Raw genomic sequence first — 19726 nt, forward strand, 5'->3', positions numbered from 1 at the left:
ACAACTACTTTGCTAAGCTGAGAATCGAAATCACACAAAGGATCAGAAACTTACTTGATCAAATGAAGGCTTGGAGCACACAGACTGAAATCCGAGAACTCTCCTTCACAACTCTGTGGAACAAAGAGCGAGCAAAATGACAGCGTGAGTCACCGGATGATTCCTTATATAATGCTTGTCGGATCCTTCTCAGTCGTCCAATCCACGATCAAAGACAGCACATGACAATTTGACGGTTTTGTTCTCATCGAAAAACGAACCGTCCGCCTGACGTCATCAAAACAGCACACTAAGCCATTATGACGTACAAAGAACAGTATTGGATGGTCTCGAGAACCAAAACCCATCATTACTCCACTTATCTCAAAAATATCGCAGAACGCGATCGTAATGGTCAAGGCACAGCCGAGCGCACACAATACGAGCTCAGTAGGCTACACACACCCAAGGCTACAAACAGCCTAGCGACATAACGCAGAGGTAAAAGTGACACATGCGGGTTAAAAGATCACTTCCTAGCTTGTCCGCTTAGAATAACAATTGCTAGCACATAATACATTACGTCGCATACAATGGGATAAACATGACATCTGCAGATAAAAGATTATGCCCATCGCGATCGGGTCAGTTAGGGTCGCTCCCCATCACCCATTCCGAATATGCACGGACACAAAAAACGTCTGCACAATACAAAGACTCTTGGACTCCTTGGTCCGCACAGCACAGGCCACTCATTCCGAATACGCACGGACACAAAGACTTCTGCATAATACAAAGACTCTCAAACTCCTTGATCCGCACAATACAAAGACTCTTAAAACTCCTTGATCCGCACAGCGCAGGCCGCCAAGAAAGGCCAATTCCTCGCTCAGGGAGTTGGGGGACAACATAAGGGTTCATACGCTCAAACTTGTTCGGATCCATTCTGATGCTTAATGCACAAGCGCTTTTCATGAACATCTTTGCTTAAACTCCCCAACCAAGTCATTATCCTTACTTGGGGACTTGTTGTGTGCCAAGCGCTCTCATTAGCTTTGCGCATGCGTCCTCAACATCTAAAAGCTTACCCCGGAGCGCATCTCAACCGGACACGTGGACGCGCGCGACAATCCGCCTCGCTCCACTTCTATAAGTAGGCACCTAGCCTCACAAACAAAGGTAACAAACTCATTCCCCCCTTTTGAGTTTCAGATTATCCGCTTAGATGTCTGACTTGAGCGTTGGAGAGCGATTGTCCGGAGCAATCCGAACATTCCCCTAACCGCTTTGTTCATCTTGCAGGTTTAACCAATTCGCACGGACCTCTCCGTGCGAACTACTCTTTATCCCTATCCTAGAATTTATCCCTTAACACCGGTCATTTCCAGTTACATCTTCCAAAAAGTGTGCTCTCACTGGATATGTGAGACCTTGAATAGCATACAATAAAATGTTTAACAAAAGATGGAAGAGCTTCCATGAAAAATCCTTTACTTCTTATTATTCCTTTCGTTTACTTTTTCTGACATTTCTAGTACCAACAAATTCATTTGGGCGCTTTGAGGTAATACCCGCTTTAATCATTGATTTTATGTTTTAGTAAGGTACTAGTACAGTTTGAAATAGCAGTTACAGAACATAACCATAATGAATTATTCAACATAACACCTAAATCACTTTCCAAAATAAACTAGAAAACATCTATCAATAAATTACTTTCACATCAACTCCGAGGTTGCCTTGGTTATTGAAATGCAGCACACTACTTTCTGATAAATAGTTATCACTCACTCTATCGTGGGTTTTTTCTTTTGTGGGAAGGAATTCACTATTTCAATTTACTTGCAGCATAACCAAGTGCATAACGCCATAACATATACCATCAGTTAAAATATCACTGCATGGATAACTGCTCTTTATCTCTAAACCTCACCAGTATTGATATCCCACTTTCTAATCTGTAGTAAAGGAAATATTAAAACGATACAAATTCGTATGGCTGATACAATCTTCATCAGTTAAAAACTTAGATTTAACTAACCGGAATGTGAATTGTTGGTGCTCCTCCAAAGATATTTGAAAAGATCCGCATCCAAAGGGGCACTCATCAAAACTAATTTTATATCTCGATGGCGTGGAAGCAGATCTTTTAATACAATCGCCAAGAAGTCTGCAACAAAAAGTTACCAAAAGTCAAAAGTAAAATTATGATGTGGTTTTCTGCAGCATTAAACATTTAAATAGACATGTAAGGACAAGCACCTTCATTCATGCCTTGTTCATGAATTGCATCGACAAAAACATGTGTGATACCACTCAAGTTCCAATCACTCGAAAGATGGCAAAGTAGAATGCCACTGGTACAGAAAAGGAGATGGGTATTTTTTCCTTTCATTCCCTCTAATCAAACTTTATAACCCACCTACAAAAAAAGTGTTGGTAAAGCACAAAGAAATAGAAGCATTCAGTTTAATTAGTCCGCTTCTACTTTTTTTCGTATAGAGAATCATAGTGTTTGTGTGTGCTTGCATCTATGTCTATAGCAAGACTTACTGTTTCACAAAGAGATTCTCCACTCTCTGCAGACACTGTTCCAGCAACAGCCATGGCAGATATTCTTCGAGATTGTGTACAGATAATGTTACAGAATGCTCCACGGCCAGATTCTATCTCTGACTCTAGTATATATTGAGGAAGCTGAGTGGTCTTACCACATCCGGTCTCCCCAGATATCACTACAACCGATCAACATAAAAAAGAATTGAGGAATGATAGCGGACATACAAAACACATAAAATGGTACAGAAGAAACAAGAATAAGAGTATGAAAATGAACTCTCTTTGGGACAGTAGAAACTTGCTGTCTATGTGGGCTTCATTGTATACCACTTTAGGATAAATCCATTTAAATTCAAATTACCAGGATAGGGTGGGAGTTCTGATTTCATTGCAATGTTTCTTGAAATTGATGTTTTAATGTCAAATATATATCCAGGTAATCTTGTGTAATTATAATAGAACACAATCATGATCTTCTATGCTACCTTAGAGCTGGTTTCCAGTGTGATTTCTCTATGTTCTTAAAAAAAGATTTACACTTTACAATAATATAGTAAAATACAAAACTTTGCTAATGTTAGTTCTGTAACTCCTATGTACACTCATGGGGTGAATTTGCATTTATTTTTTCACTGATGGCTGATGGCTGAATGTAGTATAGATTTCATACATATGAATTGTAATATCATATAAAGTTGCTGGTAAATTTTAAGCAAGAATTAAGTTGCTACGATCCACTAGTAAATAACAAGAGCTAATTTATCATTTAAGTACATTTATGAGCTATACCAACACCAAGTCTGTGCCTTAAATTAAGCCAAAAGAGTAAAGGAATGTGCAAACACATGGTTAGATGATAATGAAGGTCTGATGTTAAACCTGATTTTGTGCAACTGTTTGCAGCAACCTCTGATTCTCCTAAAAGATAGTAGTGATTTTCTGAATTCTAGCATCTTTTTTCCTTCAGGTGATTGCTTTTAACAAAAACAACATAGTTGTAAAGAGAGCAACAACACTGGCATAATATTAAATTTACTTCATATAATACCACAGATAGTTAATGGCATCTTAGGCCAGTACAGAAATACAGAGCTAGCTGGAGCTCCTTGGCAATAATTTATTCAAAATTTCAAGTAAAGGCACTAGTTATATTACTATTTTCTTGTACCAGTTGTCTAGAGGGTTATCAGGCAACTCCATCTATGCCAATTCTAGGCAGCAAGGGTAGCTTATGGAGCCTGAGGCATTAGTATTCACTAAAGAACAATAACATGGCTTATACAAGAGGTGATCATGCACTCATGGTTATACAAACAGAAGGCATTCTGTGTTATTATTATTATTTTTTTTAATTCCTTTGTTCGAATTAAAAACCAAAGAAAAAGGATCGATGACACAGACAGAACAAAATTGTAGCTATGTTTTGAGATGTTGAGTATGAAATGTGCATTAGGGGAAAGACAAAAGCCTGGAAAACACACCTGCCAAGCTCTTTGCAAATTACGCAATCGCAAACTCATACGCTGAAAACCTTCTTCATTACAGACCCAACAAGAAAAGAATCTGCGTTCTCATCAGGCTTTTCCTTATCAACCTGATCAAGATGCTCACTGTCACCTAAATGAAGAACCCACCACTCAAAATCGAAGACCAAGAAAAAGTTTGTGACTGCAGAAAAAGACATAATCTGAGATGGTGAGAACGAAAACAAGCATTGTTGGAGGCTACTGATTTGAGCAGCAGAGACATCACCACTCTCGAATTAAAGTTTGATAAGCTAGAAGCTGGGACCTCGCAGGTAACAGATTAAATATATGCAAGCTAAAAGTGGGAATCCAGATGAATCTACAAATTAATACAACTGGTAGAATCAAATCTAGTATGAGTGCTTATCTTTTTGAACTCATTTCATTTCTTTGTTTACCAATTTTTTTTCTTTAAGTGGTAGATGAAGCCTTTTATTAGAGCTGTTGCTCATCTATAATAAATCACCACCATTATTAGAGCTGTTGCTTATCTTTTTGAACTAAATCATTTCTTTGTTTAACAATTTTTTTTTCTTTAAGTGGTAGATGAAGCCTTTTATTAGAGCTGTTGCGCATCTATAATAAATCGTCACCATTTGCTGATTGATATGTGACCTATTGTCTCTCAAAATCAGGAGAGAAGTATGCTTACAGAAGCTGGGATCAAATATGAATTCAGAGTTTATGCAAATAACTGGTACATTAACAAATCGCATATACACAAGTAACTTTCTCCAACTAAGTGCATAGAGATTAATAGAATCAATACACTTCAGAGTATTGATTCGTTCTCTCTGGATATAAAACAAGGACAAAGGTGAATAGTTTTCTACATCTTAGTTCCATGGAGTTCTCAGTGTCGGTAACTCGGTATCAACACAAATGAGAATCAGTTAAATCTATTAGTTGTCAAAGCTTGCTACCTCATTCAGGAATTCATTAGCTTATTCAGTAGGAACATGTCTTAAATCGTCAAACCTGACTATATATATATGTTTGCTCACAGGATGTAGATGCATATATATTGAATAGTTGAATGATTTTATGACAGAAACATACATGCATTTCATTTATATAAAACCAGTGAGACTATTTCACTGTTTTCTGAAGCATGTGACTCGTGAAGACACCAGATGCCTTCTCCATTGATAGAAACATTTGCAAGATGTTTATTTCTACATATAAATTAATGCAACACCTAAACTACTAAACATCAAGATAAAGATCAAAATGATGAAGAAGAACAAGCAAGATGAAGAAGCAATAGAACAAACCTTGTCCAGTTTCACAAATGAATCGGCCTCACAAGGCACCCACCCACTGATTGCTTCTCCTGCCACTGCACCATTCTTAGACTGTGCAGATCGCATCTCAATATTCCGTGTAGATCCATATGCACTTGGTTGAATTGACTGGCCAGAATGGGAGAAGCCATTTGATGCTCCTCCTTTCGGAGGATCAAGAGGAAAGCCAGAGCCACTATCCTTTTCAGGAATGTACTTCTCGCTGATGCTTTTTGGGTTATGCACTTTTTGCTTCTAATTAGAAAATGAAACAAGAAATAAATAAATTGACCCCGAATCAGTGAACCAATCACAGTGATCCAAGTCAGGACAGTTTCACATTATGATATAATTACAAACATAACAATACCTCTCTTGATTCCTGCCCAGCAGTACCAACTGGTGCTGGCACAGCCTTTGATTCTTTGGAATTCCCTCCATGTCCTTTACCACAGGTGCTCTTTGCCTTGTTTACAAATGGACAAATCACTTTTCAATTGTATAAACAAGAAAGAGTAAATCAACTCAAGCTAAGAATAATAATAACCGGGCTAATATATGTATTTATAAAGGTAATATACCTATACACAGAATACAATCATATCCTTTCTTTTCAATTAGAGAAACTAGAATGTCACTTTTCTACCCAAAAAAGAAAAAAAAAAAAAACAAGCACTCTACTATGTGAAACAAAACACCAATCTCTGTCTTTGCATTTATTTGGAGTGACCATAATGCTCCAAGGCATCAGAGCTCCAGATAACAAAGCCTCTGTATCTTATCAAAAATAGAGCCTCATATTACTGACTTCCAGAAAATTGTGATGAAGCTACACTTAATAAAAAGAAAATAGCTTTAGGCAGGAAACAAGACAGAGCACAACAGGAAAAACTATCACAATTAGACCTTTTTTCTTCTCTTTTATTTTCTATCCGAGTCACAATTAGTTCTTGGCAAGAAAAAAAGCTTGAAAATACGTAGAGAATATAAAATGGTTTACCTTCTAGCTTCCTCATCTCGAAGCTTGGCATCAAACTCCTTGCTCGGTGGGTACTTGGGCAAAGTGGAAAGATCACTGGGAAGAGGCACGGATGTGAAGAACTGCAAAAATAAATAAATAGATAAATAAGAGAAGAACAAACTTCCAGAAAAAAAAAGACAAGGTTGCCCTTACATCCCAACAGCCATTAAATACCAAAAGAAGCCTGAAGTGCAGAATAAATATTTGCATATCATTAGCTATACTTCTAGATGGAAGGCCAAGATGTCCACTGGACAATATATTCTCAGTTTCGACATACCAGTGGTATTTACAGTTTCTTTTAGCAATTCCGAGTAAAACATAGTCAAAATACGAAGAATCAGATTTCCATCTATGTACCAGTAGGATTAATATGTCAGTACTATTTTCCAACAAATAATAATTAATATACCCATCAAGCTACAGCAAAGAAAAGTAGTATATTGTTCTTCGAATTTTCTTTTTGATCTGACACTAAGGAAAAAAAAAAAAAAACAAGATCTCAAAATTTCAAAGAGCAAACAAAGCCCATAATTACCTCACTCTGAAGTGCAGAAGAAGCTGTTCCACGACGGTCAGGTTCTACTGCAAGGACCTTCAACAGGGCCATAGCTGAGCATGGAAAATCTTTGAAGGTCTCCGCAAAGCAACACTTGTATGGTTAATGGTTGTGTTGGTTTAAAAATGGTTGCATGTGGCAATTTGGATCTCTTCCGGTATTCTTCAGAGGGTGACCCAAAGATCTTATGTAGTTGCTCCACCTGTAAACATAAACAATAAGATTTGAACTAGATCAACCAAGACGTCAATATAATTCCATCACTGTAGCTGGTGGATTCCATTGTCGTGTTAGAACACAAAGGATTAACCATACAAACTCAAAAGTCGAATACATTATCATTTTATGGTGTGATTTCAGGTTTTAATCTATCAACATATTTTGATATACCGGCAACGCCAACACTTGAGTCGCAAACAACATATCAAATGGTAAACCCATGAATTATCTCTCTCTGTTTTCAAGGCCAAAGCAAAACCAGTAAATCAAGGCCGGGCAGGCAACAAAAAGAAAAGAGAGATCGACAGCCCCAATTTAATTTTATGCTAAGATTCAAGCAAACTCAGATTCAGAAGCAACAGGGAGAGCAAGTCTTACATGGAATTGAGCGACCATCGAACATCCGATTCGAGAAACGGGACAACTCTACCGTCTGCGAGTATAGGTCGCCAGGAGATTCTTCTATACACGGCTGTGGAGGTACACGGCAGTTTTTTTACACGTGGCCATATCAGATATAAGCTATAGATTAATGCTTACTTATATAACGGTCAACGTGAAACTGAGTGAGTGAGTTTAAAAAAATGGGTAAAAAACTCTCTGGCTAGCAGAGTGTACAGAGCGACTCTTCTCCGTATGGACGGGCCATAATCGGCGGCAAAGGTGTAAAGTTCAGACTCTTCTCCGTATGGAGGGGCTCGGGGTTTAGATTTCGAGGTGCGAAACGCGATTTCGGGCTTTCGATATGAATGAAGGTGGAGCGAATTCCTTGGAGCAAATTCCTAATATTCAGAATCAGTAAAAAAAAATAGCACGGATAAACTTGGAGCGAATTCCTAATATTCAATAGTATCATGAAATTAAGGTGAGAAAAAGCCGAGATGAACAACAAAATTAAATTAGTTGATGTGATGAGTATCAGTCCCAAGTAATTACTCTATACTACTCTCCTTTTGAATAATTCAATGTATTATACATATACAGTCATCTCTTGGTTTACGGTTTATGAAAAGAAAGCACTTAGAACACATATCACATATTCAGATGCAAAGAAATAATGAAGACGATATAAATTAATGTTGTCTTATACCACTGACCTAGACTATAATTTAATGATATATGTGGTATCTAATTTAGCATTTTGACCAAATCCAGTTAAATCTTCTTCTGAGTTTACATAAGGAAGCAAAAGAATAAAATGAGGTATGGGGTTTCATAAATCCCATCTATACAAGTTCAAAAACAAGGAAAATGGGGTTTCACATGATGCTGGTTAACAACGTGTCGTGTAAAAATGAGGGTTCAAAGGTCTTTTATAGGGATAGCACAAATACCATTGGATCAAGCTTTAATAAAACCAGACGGCTAAGATTGTTAGGCATTTTATCAGTAAATCCAGAGATATTAGATCTTTAGCCATGCTACCCTATTGCTAAAGTAAATGTAGAGATGTTCAATCAGATACTTCAAGAGTGACATATTCGAAACTGGGATTTTACTATAGCAAATATAAGAATACTTACAAAAAGAAATTCTGAATTTTCTTAAATAAGAAAACATAAAGTTGACTAAACTCAATTCACTTCAATTCTTATACTATGTCGCGAATAGTAACCATTGTTTATGTTTTCAAGTTTAATACTGTGAAGGATCATGCTACACAAATTGAAAATTTAATAAATTCAATAATTATTTGACTGCCTCACAGTTTGTGTTTTCTAGTTCAGTATTTTTGAGGATCATGGTACACAGATAGAAAATTATAACAAATTCAAATATATGTTGATTGCCTCAAGTAAACCCCAGATACATTATTAAAAGTTAATAGTTTCATTAACAATAGATTACATATATTATAGAACTTAGTGGAAGATTGAAATTATGACAGAGAAAAAAGCATACCAAGCTGTTGCAATTGTATCCAGATGTCGAACTACAGAACAAACATAATGTGTATAACAGAAAAATTTATATTAGTTAAAAATTAAGAATGGAAAATAATCCAATAGGAGTTGTCATATATAAAAAAGAAACTTCATTACCAATATGACAAAAAACAAAAACATGAATTTTCAAAACCTCGATCCAAGGCTATACTAACAAAGGTGCATGTGTCACTACCAGAAACACATGCAAAAAACCCTCATTTTGTAAAAGAAACCTGCATGGAAAAAGCTTGTGCAAGTTCAAGTTGTGGTATATCTATTATTTGTGTCAGTTTATTAAACTTGACCATTACACCAAATGTATCTCTTATTTTTAAATGAAGAGCTTGTGTGTTGGGCTAACGCATTGGTATTAAAAGTATCTCTATTAAGCTTGACCATTACACCAAATGTATCTCTATTAAACTTGACCATTACACCAAATGTATCTTATTTGCACAACGTAGTTCAAGGGATTGACAAATAGACCAATGAGTTGTTTGATCTAACAAAATATAATTTCAACTCAGAAAGACAGAATTACAGTTTTCTTTATTTGAGTATATTGCATGTAAACTGTAACTTTACCTGATAAACTGACTAAAAAATGAAAATCAAATCAGCAAGCTATATACAGGAATTCGGTGCAATCGATCATTGAGGTCCTGGACTGCAGAACAGACAAACGCCGAATCAGCTCAAATCAGGTAATGGGAATGGTTATCCTTCCTGAAATGACAAAGACTACAAATACTCAAAACAGTATAAAAACCACACAAAAATGGAATGAAAAATTTGAAATTTAAAAGCACTCAACTTATCTATTCGATCTGAGCATAGGATTGGGAACTTCCCAAATCTATAGTCCCACGAATCCATCTTGGGGAAAATTTATATTGCACTCTTTGCATTCAAACACCAAATTTCATGCTACCAAAAAAAAATCAAATAAAAACACAATAAAAATTCAAATGCAAACGCAAAACCCAATAAAGTCTCAAGCATAACAACATCAAGAATATACCTGAGAAACTAACAAATTCGATCCCGCCCAAAATCAACCAAACTCGACCAGGCACATGTTAACAAATCCTCCATAGATTTTCACTCAAAGATATCTCATCGGCTCTACACCGAAAATGAAAAAAAAAATATGGATAGAACCAAAAGAAAAGGATAAGAAATACTGAGATATTAGAGCTGCTCAAAGTATGGACAAATAAGAACAAAATGCTCTTCAAGGGTGGGATATATTTTCTTTTTTTTACCAAGATCAAAGGCCAAAGCGGCTTGAACTCTATTTGAATCACATAACACAATTATGGGAACAAATTAAACCTTGGACAAAGAGCAATATTAGAATCTCGAAACAGATCCAAAAATAAAAAGCATACAAAACATGCACAAACCCAAATACTATTCTCTCTTTCACTTTAACAGTTCGCATTCTTATTTTGCTCATCGATCTCAATGGCCCCAACACCTCCCTCTTTATGTATAGACTCATGTCGATATAAAATCTCAAACCAAACCTGAATTTAAAACCACATAAAAACCAAAATGTGCAACTAGTCAAAAACAAAATGATAAGAGGAATCTAGGCTATTTAATGAGAATAACAAAAAGTTAAGCACACCAAAATTTAATTAGTGATGGCGTGGAATTTATAAATAAATTTGGTCACAGTCAAATAAGAACCTTTGGGCCGAAATACTCTGATTGTTCCTGCAATGGGAGTCGAATTGCATAGAGGCAGACTGGTGTTGCTGTTCCATTGCAGCAATTCGATGTGTGTGAATTTGAATAGTCCCAAATGCTGGGTTGTTCTTTCTTCCGGTTTAAATTTATAGCTCAAATCCAGACAATGATATCCTCCTGCATTATTACCGGAAGGCTTTGCACAAATACAATATCTAAATGAATATTTGCAAAAATTAAGATGAATTACTACAATTTAAATTAATTAATTATCAGTTGAGTTCAGCTCACTCTCCTAGTTGCTAGGATCAATGTTAGCACAGATTATTTCCTATTATACTTGATTGCAGCTTTGTCATAGGCCCTACAAAAAAAATGTACATCAATTCTCACTCCAATCTTCAACTAATTGTTTTTAAATCAATAAATTCGATATCTGTATCGGTATCTGCAGCTTTGCAAACACGTACCTTCTGCGTTGTTCTCAGAATCAAATAATCCAAAATAAACGTACCTGTAAAATCAGTCATTAAGTTGTGTAAGAGATTACAAATGGGGCACAGAAACTTTCTCATCGGCATTTCATGTCGATCTAGACCGTCAAAAAAATGAGGTCTAAATAGGGTTGACAACAAAACATACCGGAAAATAAAATGAGTGATAACTAAGAAAAGGGTTTACTTAATTTTTGCCTAAAAATTGGCCGATCCGAGCCTCCCATCTCCCACACTTATGCAATGCCACTCTATATTTTGAGCCGCCTCTAGCGAATCCAGTACTTTGTCGGAAAAGTACATGCAATCCTAATGTGAGTTATCAAAAGGTTTGCAATCACACCCAATGTGAAAAGTAAAATAAACAGAACACAGACCTTCAATACAAAATTGAGTCCCAGCAACCTTCACCCAACCTGCAAAAAAAATAAAAGTATTCGCGAGACCCAATCCAAAATCCAACCGGTCATGTGAATAAATAATAACATACTGAAACTCACATATCAAAAAAGGACTTCATCCATACAGTACTCATTTAATCAGATTGCGTACAACATTGCAATCCTAAATTCTTAACCTCATAAAAGCTGCAAGTCCTCCTATCGTATCTAAAGATGGAAAAATCTGTCTGCATTATAATATAGCAGCAATCCTTCTTAACAATGCAATGGGGCTTCTCCATTTAGAAGGTAAAAGAGCAACCTTTTTTGCAGCTCATTATCAGAATTTTATTTTATTTTTACATGTACAAAGTCTTTGAAGCCCTATTATTCTTCTCTGCTTATTTCTATTCTAATTCACACAAAAAATGCAAGCAGATGATGGAAATATGATATATACAAAGATGGACAATATGAAATGCATAATTAGATGTAAATATGGATGTGATTCTCAGTATGCAAATGTCATCTATTAACATTCTACTACATGATCATCACCAAACCTATCAAATTTGAATGAAGCTAAAACACATATGCATACTCATAATCTGTAAAACTATCCACATATGTTACAATATCTTTCCACTCCTTTTACTTCCTTTTTATTCAAATCAAAAAATACTAAATCAACAGAAGAAAAAAGTAACCTGAATTACAGAGACCATCCACAAATAGGCACATCAACAACAACCAAAATCCACCAGCAAAATCAAAAAGTAAATAGTTAGCCGTAAAGTTTATACAGTGAACATAAGGAAACAAAAATTTCTTATCTAATTTCTGATACACAGCCAATTGAGTATGGTAACACTGTAAAACACACCATCCAGACCATAAAACTGAGCCACAAAAATACAACAACATTGTAGGCAAAGTTGAAAGAAAAGACGATACATTTTAGAATAGCTGCAAGCAGAATAAGCAAGCCTGAATCTAGAACTACATAAAAACCAAAATGTGCAATTAATCAAAAACATAATTATCGAGGAATCTGAAGTAAATAGACAACAACATTGTAGAGATAAGCGGGCTATCTGAATTTGTTCCAGATGAAAAAGTTGAGCTTCTTGGCATAAGCTCCTTCATCCAAGTAGTCCGGCATTTGAACGAGGAAAATAACAATAGGGGAGATAATTAGATCAGAAACAGTTCGGATATCAAAAGAAGATCAAAATTCAGATTCATAATATAAAAAACGAAATAACAAACTTAGGAGAAGTAAGCACACCTGAAAAAATATAACCCCTTTACAGCCTCACACACACAGAGCACCGACTTCAATCTAAAATCCAATTCCAAAACACATGCAGAACAACAAACCAAACAGTTAAAGTAAAAAGGAAGCGATATACTTATTAAAGTTGAGGAAACATTCGAGTGACTACAATACTCAAACTCGTACTCCATCGGTCAAACTTGTACTCATTCTCCAGTTCATCTCTTTACCTCAGGATAATCCACAAAACAGATGCTTGAATTAATAATTTTGGTTTGAAGAAAGGATTGCTGATCTAAAAGTGAAAATAAAATTCAGTGTGAAAGACGAATTCCTTACCAGATTTATAGGATCTAAACGCGATTGTCTTTCCACTAAGCTCCAGAGCTGCACATTAATCACCAAAAAGAATTTTAAGCACATTTAACAGCAAACTCAAATAGGTTTTTTAACCTTTACAATACTAAAAACAAAAGTAAAGAAGTAATCATCACCTTCCCAATTAAGTATGGTAACACACTAAGCCAATTAAGTATGGTAACACACTAAAACACACCATTCAAACCATAAAGCTGAGCCACAAAGAAACAATAACATAATAGGCAAAGTTGAAAGAAAAGACGATACATTTTAGAATAGCTACAAGGAGAAAAGCAAGCTTGAATCTGAAGTAAAACACAACATTGCAACAAAAATTGAAAAAGAAAAAAAGAACACACCCTTAATTGAGGAGAAATTAATATCAACAGACACTCACTCATAACATACTTTTTTAGTTTCCTGCACAATAAAGCAAATGAAAATATCAAACATACCAAAACCACAGTTTGATCTATAATTGAACTAACCCAAAAGATTGAAATCCTTGATCTAACTAAAAAAATATTAAAATCCAACCAAATACCAAATACATATTTGACAAAATATAATTTTTTCACTCACCTTGATCCAACACAAAGGATTGAAACCTGTGGAGCTAATACTTGCATTCGTCACCGAAGCTAGTTTCCAGCCAGCTCCAATTACTTCAATTGTGATTGTTTTTGGTAAATCGAACAATCGAAGTCAAGCCTCAGATCAGCCTTTGCCGCAAACAGTGTTAATCATGAACTTGGTTTCATTGCTTTTGACCATCCTCCCCAACCATGCCGCACAAGCCTTTTTGGATGACATTGCTGCTGTTTATAGAGCTAGGATGAGCTCTTCCTTTTAGTCTGTTTGTTTTTCTGCTTTTGGTCTTTTTGACCGCGTTTTGTAACCCAAAAAAAAAAAAAAGTACAAGCCCCATATACCTCACTCAATCTCAGACGTAAAATACTTGAGTATCCATTCTTTCTCTCTTTCTATTCTATTGCAAATCCCATTGAGACATTGAAAAGTGAATGGATTTGGCTAGAAAACATATCTTGTTTGCATATACTGGATGTAAATTGTTTTTGGCCATACACAGCAATTAAATCTGCAACTAAATATTTTTGCTCAGAACTGTCATCATTAACATTCAACGGGTACATTTTTGGATTTTCAATCAATTTTAGATGCATTGCATTGCATTGCATGCATTTTATCTATGTGTATATATTTCTGATGAACAGCTAAATCCTAATGTGAGTTATCAAAAGGTCTGCAATCACACCCACTGTGAAAAGTAAAAACAACAAAACTCAGACCTTCAATACGGAATTGAGAACATGCAACCTTCACCGAACCTGACAAAAAAAAATAAAAGTATTCGCTAGACCCAATCCAAAATCCAACTGGTCATGTGAATAAAAAATAATAACACACTCAACGATTCTGCATCCAGGAACCCAGAAAGAGAGGTAGAGTGCCTAGAATCTTGTACAGAAATAAAAAAGAGATTACCTTTCTCATGAAAGCCAAAGAACAATGTCTATAATTCATTGACCACTATACAAAAATTTGTGAGCCAGAAGCATAATTATAAATGAAAGCTAAACAAACTAATGTAAGTATATAGTTGGCGAAAGAAAATTCAGCTACCTTTATGACAAGTGTAGGATGGAGGTGAGAGAGAGAATTGATCTCTGTGTTAAATTGTTTCTCCGATCGAGCTGCCAAGAGGTATGAAGTACAAAAAGGGGTTTAATACCAATTAGCCGAATTCAAAATCATATATTACATAGCGGGCTCTCACCTTGACAACACCGTGTAAAAGCAGGAATTGAAGTCACAGGAGGTTGATCCTCTACATCAGTCCTATTAGCCTGAAAATCGAAATTACGCAAGTAAAGCCTAGGGGTCTCGAAGGCGCTCCACAATCTGAAGATGAAGCAATCAAAAAAAAAAAAAAACAGAAAGAAGATAGAGATAAGCGGGCTACCTGAATTTGTTCCAAATGAAAAAGTTGAGCATCTTGGATGGCGTAATCTCCTTCATCCAAGTAGTCCAGCATTTGAACGAGGAAAATAACAATAGGGCAGGTAATGAGATCAGAAACAGTTAGGATATCAAAAAGAGTGCAAAGAAGATCAAAATTCAGATTCATAATATAAAAAACGAAATGACAAACTTAGGAGAAGTAAGCACACCTGAAAAAATATAACCCCCTTACAGCCTCACACACAGAGCACCACCTTCAATCTAAAATCCAATTCCAAAACACATGCAGAACAACAAACCAAACAGTTAAAGTATAAAGGAAGTGAAACACTTATCAAGGTTAAGGAAACATTCGAGTGACTACAATACTCAAAACTCGTACTCCATCGGTCAAACTTGTCCTCATTCTTCAGTTCATCTCTTTACCTCAGGATAATCCACAAAATAGATGCTTGAATTAATTTTGGTTTAAAGAATGGATTGCTGATCTAAAAGTGAAAATAAAATTTAGTGTGAAAGACGAATTCCTTACCAGATTTATAGGATCCAAACGCGATTGTCTTTCCACTAAGCTCCAGAGCTACACATTAATCACCAAAAAGAATTTTAAGCATATTTAACAGCAAACTCTAATAGTTTTTTAACCTTTACAATACTAAAAACAAAAGTAAAGAAGCAATCATCACCTTCCCAGCAAATGAAAGGAATAAATTGCAAAACTGATACAGCAATAATGAACTTGAAGAGCATGACCTAGTTGAACAATCCATGTTGATAATAAGTATCATTTCTGTAGACAACTATTCATATATTCAAGTGCATCAATCATATTGCATCAAATAAAGTATTCCAAGCAACCAATTTTAATTAAAATCCTAATCAGACCGCGCTAAACATATAATGAAATCAGAAATTAATCACAGCATTGCAAGACTGAGGCAATAGATCAGTGACACCAATTCCCCTGATATATTGTTGTGCTCTAACCTCCTGCAATAATTTTCATCACCGGCAACAATATCAAAACAAAAACGTCAAGTCTCGGTACCTAAATATCCTAAACTTTGGACCACAATTGACATGGGCACTTACAGTGAGAACAAATTCTGCAGCTGATAAGTTCTTGAGGAATCAAAAAATTTCACAGTTGGGATAAAATCAAGTTATCCATATAGATGCAACAACCTAAAGCTCACTTTCCAAGCTTCACTTTTCATATATAGTCGGTCCCAATCCAATTTAAGACCAGCTCATTATTTTTATTCACAAACTTTCCCAACAAACACCCAATTTATACCCAATAAAGAGTCCAGATCGAGACCCCCATGGTAAAATACCAGCATGGTTGAGCACAGGATGATATCTAGCTACTATATATTACTACAAGTAGCCGTGACCAGCAATGTAAAAAAATTCAACTACTATTTAGGTCCAATTCCACAGATACATATATCCAAACATAAAAGACACGAGTGACCAAGTTTACAAGGGTCAGTGACACCAGAAACACAGGTCCGAAGTGAGAGATCAAACAACCCCTTTCTGGATAGCTTTGAACTAGAGAGAAAAGGGCAGGGGCATCTGCTTAACCCTACTTCACTAAAGAATTGAGATCAAAAGAGAAGCAAAATATCTATCCTGATGCTTAATAGGAATTTGGTGGGTGGGATCTTAAGTATACCAAAGTAGTCCCCGTTCCAATCAAGCCAATGCAAGTGAAAGATACACAACGATATCTAGAAAATATCCAAGCTATCATGATGTTTCCTTAAAAAATAAATCTAAATTGGGATATTTCTGATGTGAAGTCAATATTTTAACAATATGTTATGTCAAATAATGAATTTAAGAGAGATGAAAAAAAAGGAGCCGCAGTTGTAGTTTATGTTGTTTGAGACTTGAATATTCCAAAATGAGCACTCAATCAACCCCTTCTCTCTACTTTTCCATTTGTAGTCTTTCTCTAATAACTAATCTCTTGTTTCTTTCGACACAGAAAAATTATTGGTAGCAGTGTCGAGAAAATAAATACTTCATAAGACAGTAAAAAAACACAGTTTCTAATAATAGCAACCAAAATTGAAAATGAATATAAAAGTTGAGATTATAATGAAACAACTATAAGCATCCAGTATGTCACAATAAAGAGGAAATACCTTCTCAAAGGCAACAATCAAGTTATCCCTTGCAGTTGAAAAGGGATTATCCACCGCTAGGCTACGAAAATATCGATAAACAGTGACCACCTCATCGCCTGAATAAGAGGCCAGTATAGCAAGCTGAAGTATAATGAGGATCACAGTGAAAGATCAGAAATCATATGCAAGCACATCAATGGAAATAATGGCAGCTATTGTGTTTACAAAAGTAATAAGAAAAATAACAAGACAACACCTGATGATGAGGATTCCCACTTGATGGCGAACAAGATGCAGCTTGCAAGTAGTAACTTGAGGCAGCAGCATACTCGCGAGTTTTGGAGTCCCCCTCTCCATACAGTCCTTTGTAGCGTACAAGGTCACCCAAGTAAATCAAACAGCGGTGACATGATATCAAACCTTTCTTCATGTCAGCAGATTTCTTTCCATCCTTATCCATAACAATTCGATTTTCATAATCCTCACACAAATAGCCAAGAGGAAGCCCATACTTTGCTCTGATCTTCACTATTAAATCATGATAAAATCCAGTCGCTTCTGAAAGGAATGTTTTAAACTGCAATCTTATTTTTGTAATACGATCAGGCCGAGTAGGACCCCTCAAAGTTTGTGATGAGTTTGAACCTGTAGAAGCCGTAGCAGCACTAAAGTGTGCACGCAAAAGAATGCAGATAACGAGGCATAAACCTGAAGAAAAGGCTTGCCCACACATAGATTCCTATTATAAACAGTACAATTTTAAGACACATGCAGTTCCAACACTGATAGCCCAGACATGTTAGAACAAAGTATGGAGTGCATGCGGCACACATGCAGTTTCAAAACTGTTAACCAGAAGAATAAATATACCGTGTCATACAAACGCTGAGCACGCTCCCATGATGGAGGAGCAGACATTTTATCAGTCTGAGTGACCATCATCCATCAAATATGTTTGATTAACTGCAAGCAGCATCAAATCTGCACAAATGAAAATAAAGAAAAACAAACTCACATCAGATAACGAAGGAACAATCAACCAAATACAGCTTCAACCATAAAAATCATCCCTTAGATTCCAGTGAAAGCTTTATATACTATGACTAGCCCCTCCCCGGAAAATTAGAAATCCTAGAACCAAATAAGTCCTTAAGGTCACGACGCTTCAGACCGTGTTGGGTTTCCAAGCAAACCCTAATTCAACAGGGTCGAGAAACCATAGCTGGGTTTATAAAAAAGAAAAAAAAATTGGAAAAACTGTGATGAAAAAGAGCTTGAAAGCACATAGAAATAATGAAAAATTTGAGACCCGGAGAAGCGAAAAACAAGAAGAAACATAGATCAATTGGTTCCAATTACAAGAATTAGAAAAGGAAGACGGAAAAGGTACCTGTGTAAACCGGATCTACAAGACGATTGATGAGACTAGAGCATCGGATGGAGAAAGAGAAAGGAAGGAAAAAAAGAAAGTTTGGTGAGAGAAAAGGGAGAGGAGGACGAAAGGGGAGAGAGAGAGAGAGTGAGGGTGTGGTTTGGTTTCTTTTGGTTTTTTGGGTTCAAAATGAGGATGAGGTTAGAGAGGCAATTTCTTTATGTTTTCTTTTTTCTATTTATTTCATTACCACTACCTAAAATACGAGGACTTCTTTTATTTTCCAGCCCAGGCGAACAAAATATAGAACAAAATAAGAATCAGGCTTCTAATTACCATGACATCATGATGAGGACATCATAGTCAAACCTTTCAAGGTTTATGAGCGAAACAAATGGAAGGAGAAAGCACCTAATCATTCAAGATAATTATTACACCGGGGAGGGAAACAAAGTCTGATGCCTGAAGTCTCTAAGCTGTTTGTGTCTTTTCATATTTCCATTTCAGTTTAGTAGTCTTAAGGTCTCTTTAAGTTAGTCTTAAATGCGTCAGTTTCAGGAGAGGGTCCTAATGAGTCTTTAATGCTTCAGTTTTAGAAGAGTCATTAAGAGTCTTTAGTGCAGTCCATTTGAGCTACCAGCTCAAGTATAAATAAGTGTAAGGGCTACCTAGGTATGCTATGTTATGTTATATGAATAAAATTATCATAGTGTTTCTGAGTTTTCCTGTGATGGGATTGGCGTGAAGCCTAGTTTTAGGGTGAGAAGCCTAGATTTGGTGAGAAACCAAGGAGTGATTCCCAAATCCAAGTGTTTTGTGTGTGTTTAAAACCCCAAGCTTTAGAGCTTGTTGATCCTGGTATCTAAGCAGGAGGTTTGCTGCATCAGTTTTTGGTATCAGAGCTGGACAAGCTCCGGCCAAGTCCAAGCTCCAGCCAAGAATCCTCATTTAACC

The 19726-nt window shown here is 36.0% G+C and overlaps 1 protein-coding gene across 1 annotated transcript; it reads right to left on the bottom strand.

The window, feature by feature from the left end:
* Nucleotides 1-2558: 2558 nt before the first annotated feature.
* On the bottom strand, nucleotides 2559-7534 carry LOC101304480. The gene is made up of 7 exons (XM_004299950.1): nucleotides 7525-7534; nucleotides 6907-7129; nucleotides 6348-6448; nucleotides 5718-5813; nucleotides 5339-5602; nucleotides 4020-4206; nucleotides 2559-2714 (listed from the first exon to the last, which is right to left on the bottom strand). The coding sequence occupies exons 2-5, from the start codon at nucleotides 6976-6978 to the stop codon at nucleotides 5350-5352; spliced, it is 522 nt and encodes a 173-aa protein (XP_004299998.1). The 5' UTR covers nucleotides 6979-7129; nucleotides 7525-7534; the 3' UTR covers nucleotides 2559-2714; nucleotides 4020-4206; nucleotides 5339-5349.
* Between the last annotated feature and the right edge of the window lie 12192 nt (nucleotides 7535-19726).

Source organism: Fragaria vesca, linkage group LG5 (assembly GCF_000184155.1).
Source record: "Fragaria vesca subsp. vesca linkage group LG5, FraVesHawaii_1.0, whole genome shotgun sequence".
NCBI classification, from domain to species: domain Eukaryota; kingdom Viridiplantae; phylum Streptophyta; class Magnoliopsida; order Rosales; family Rosaceae; genus Fragaria; species Fragaria vesca.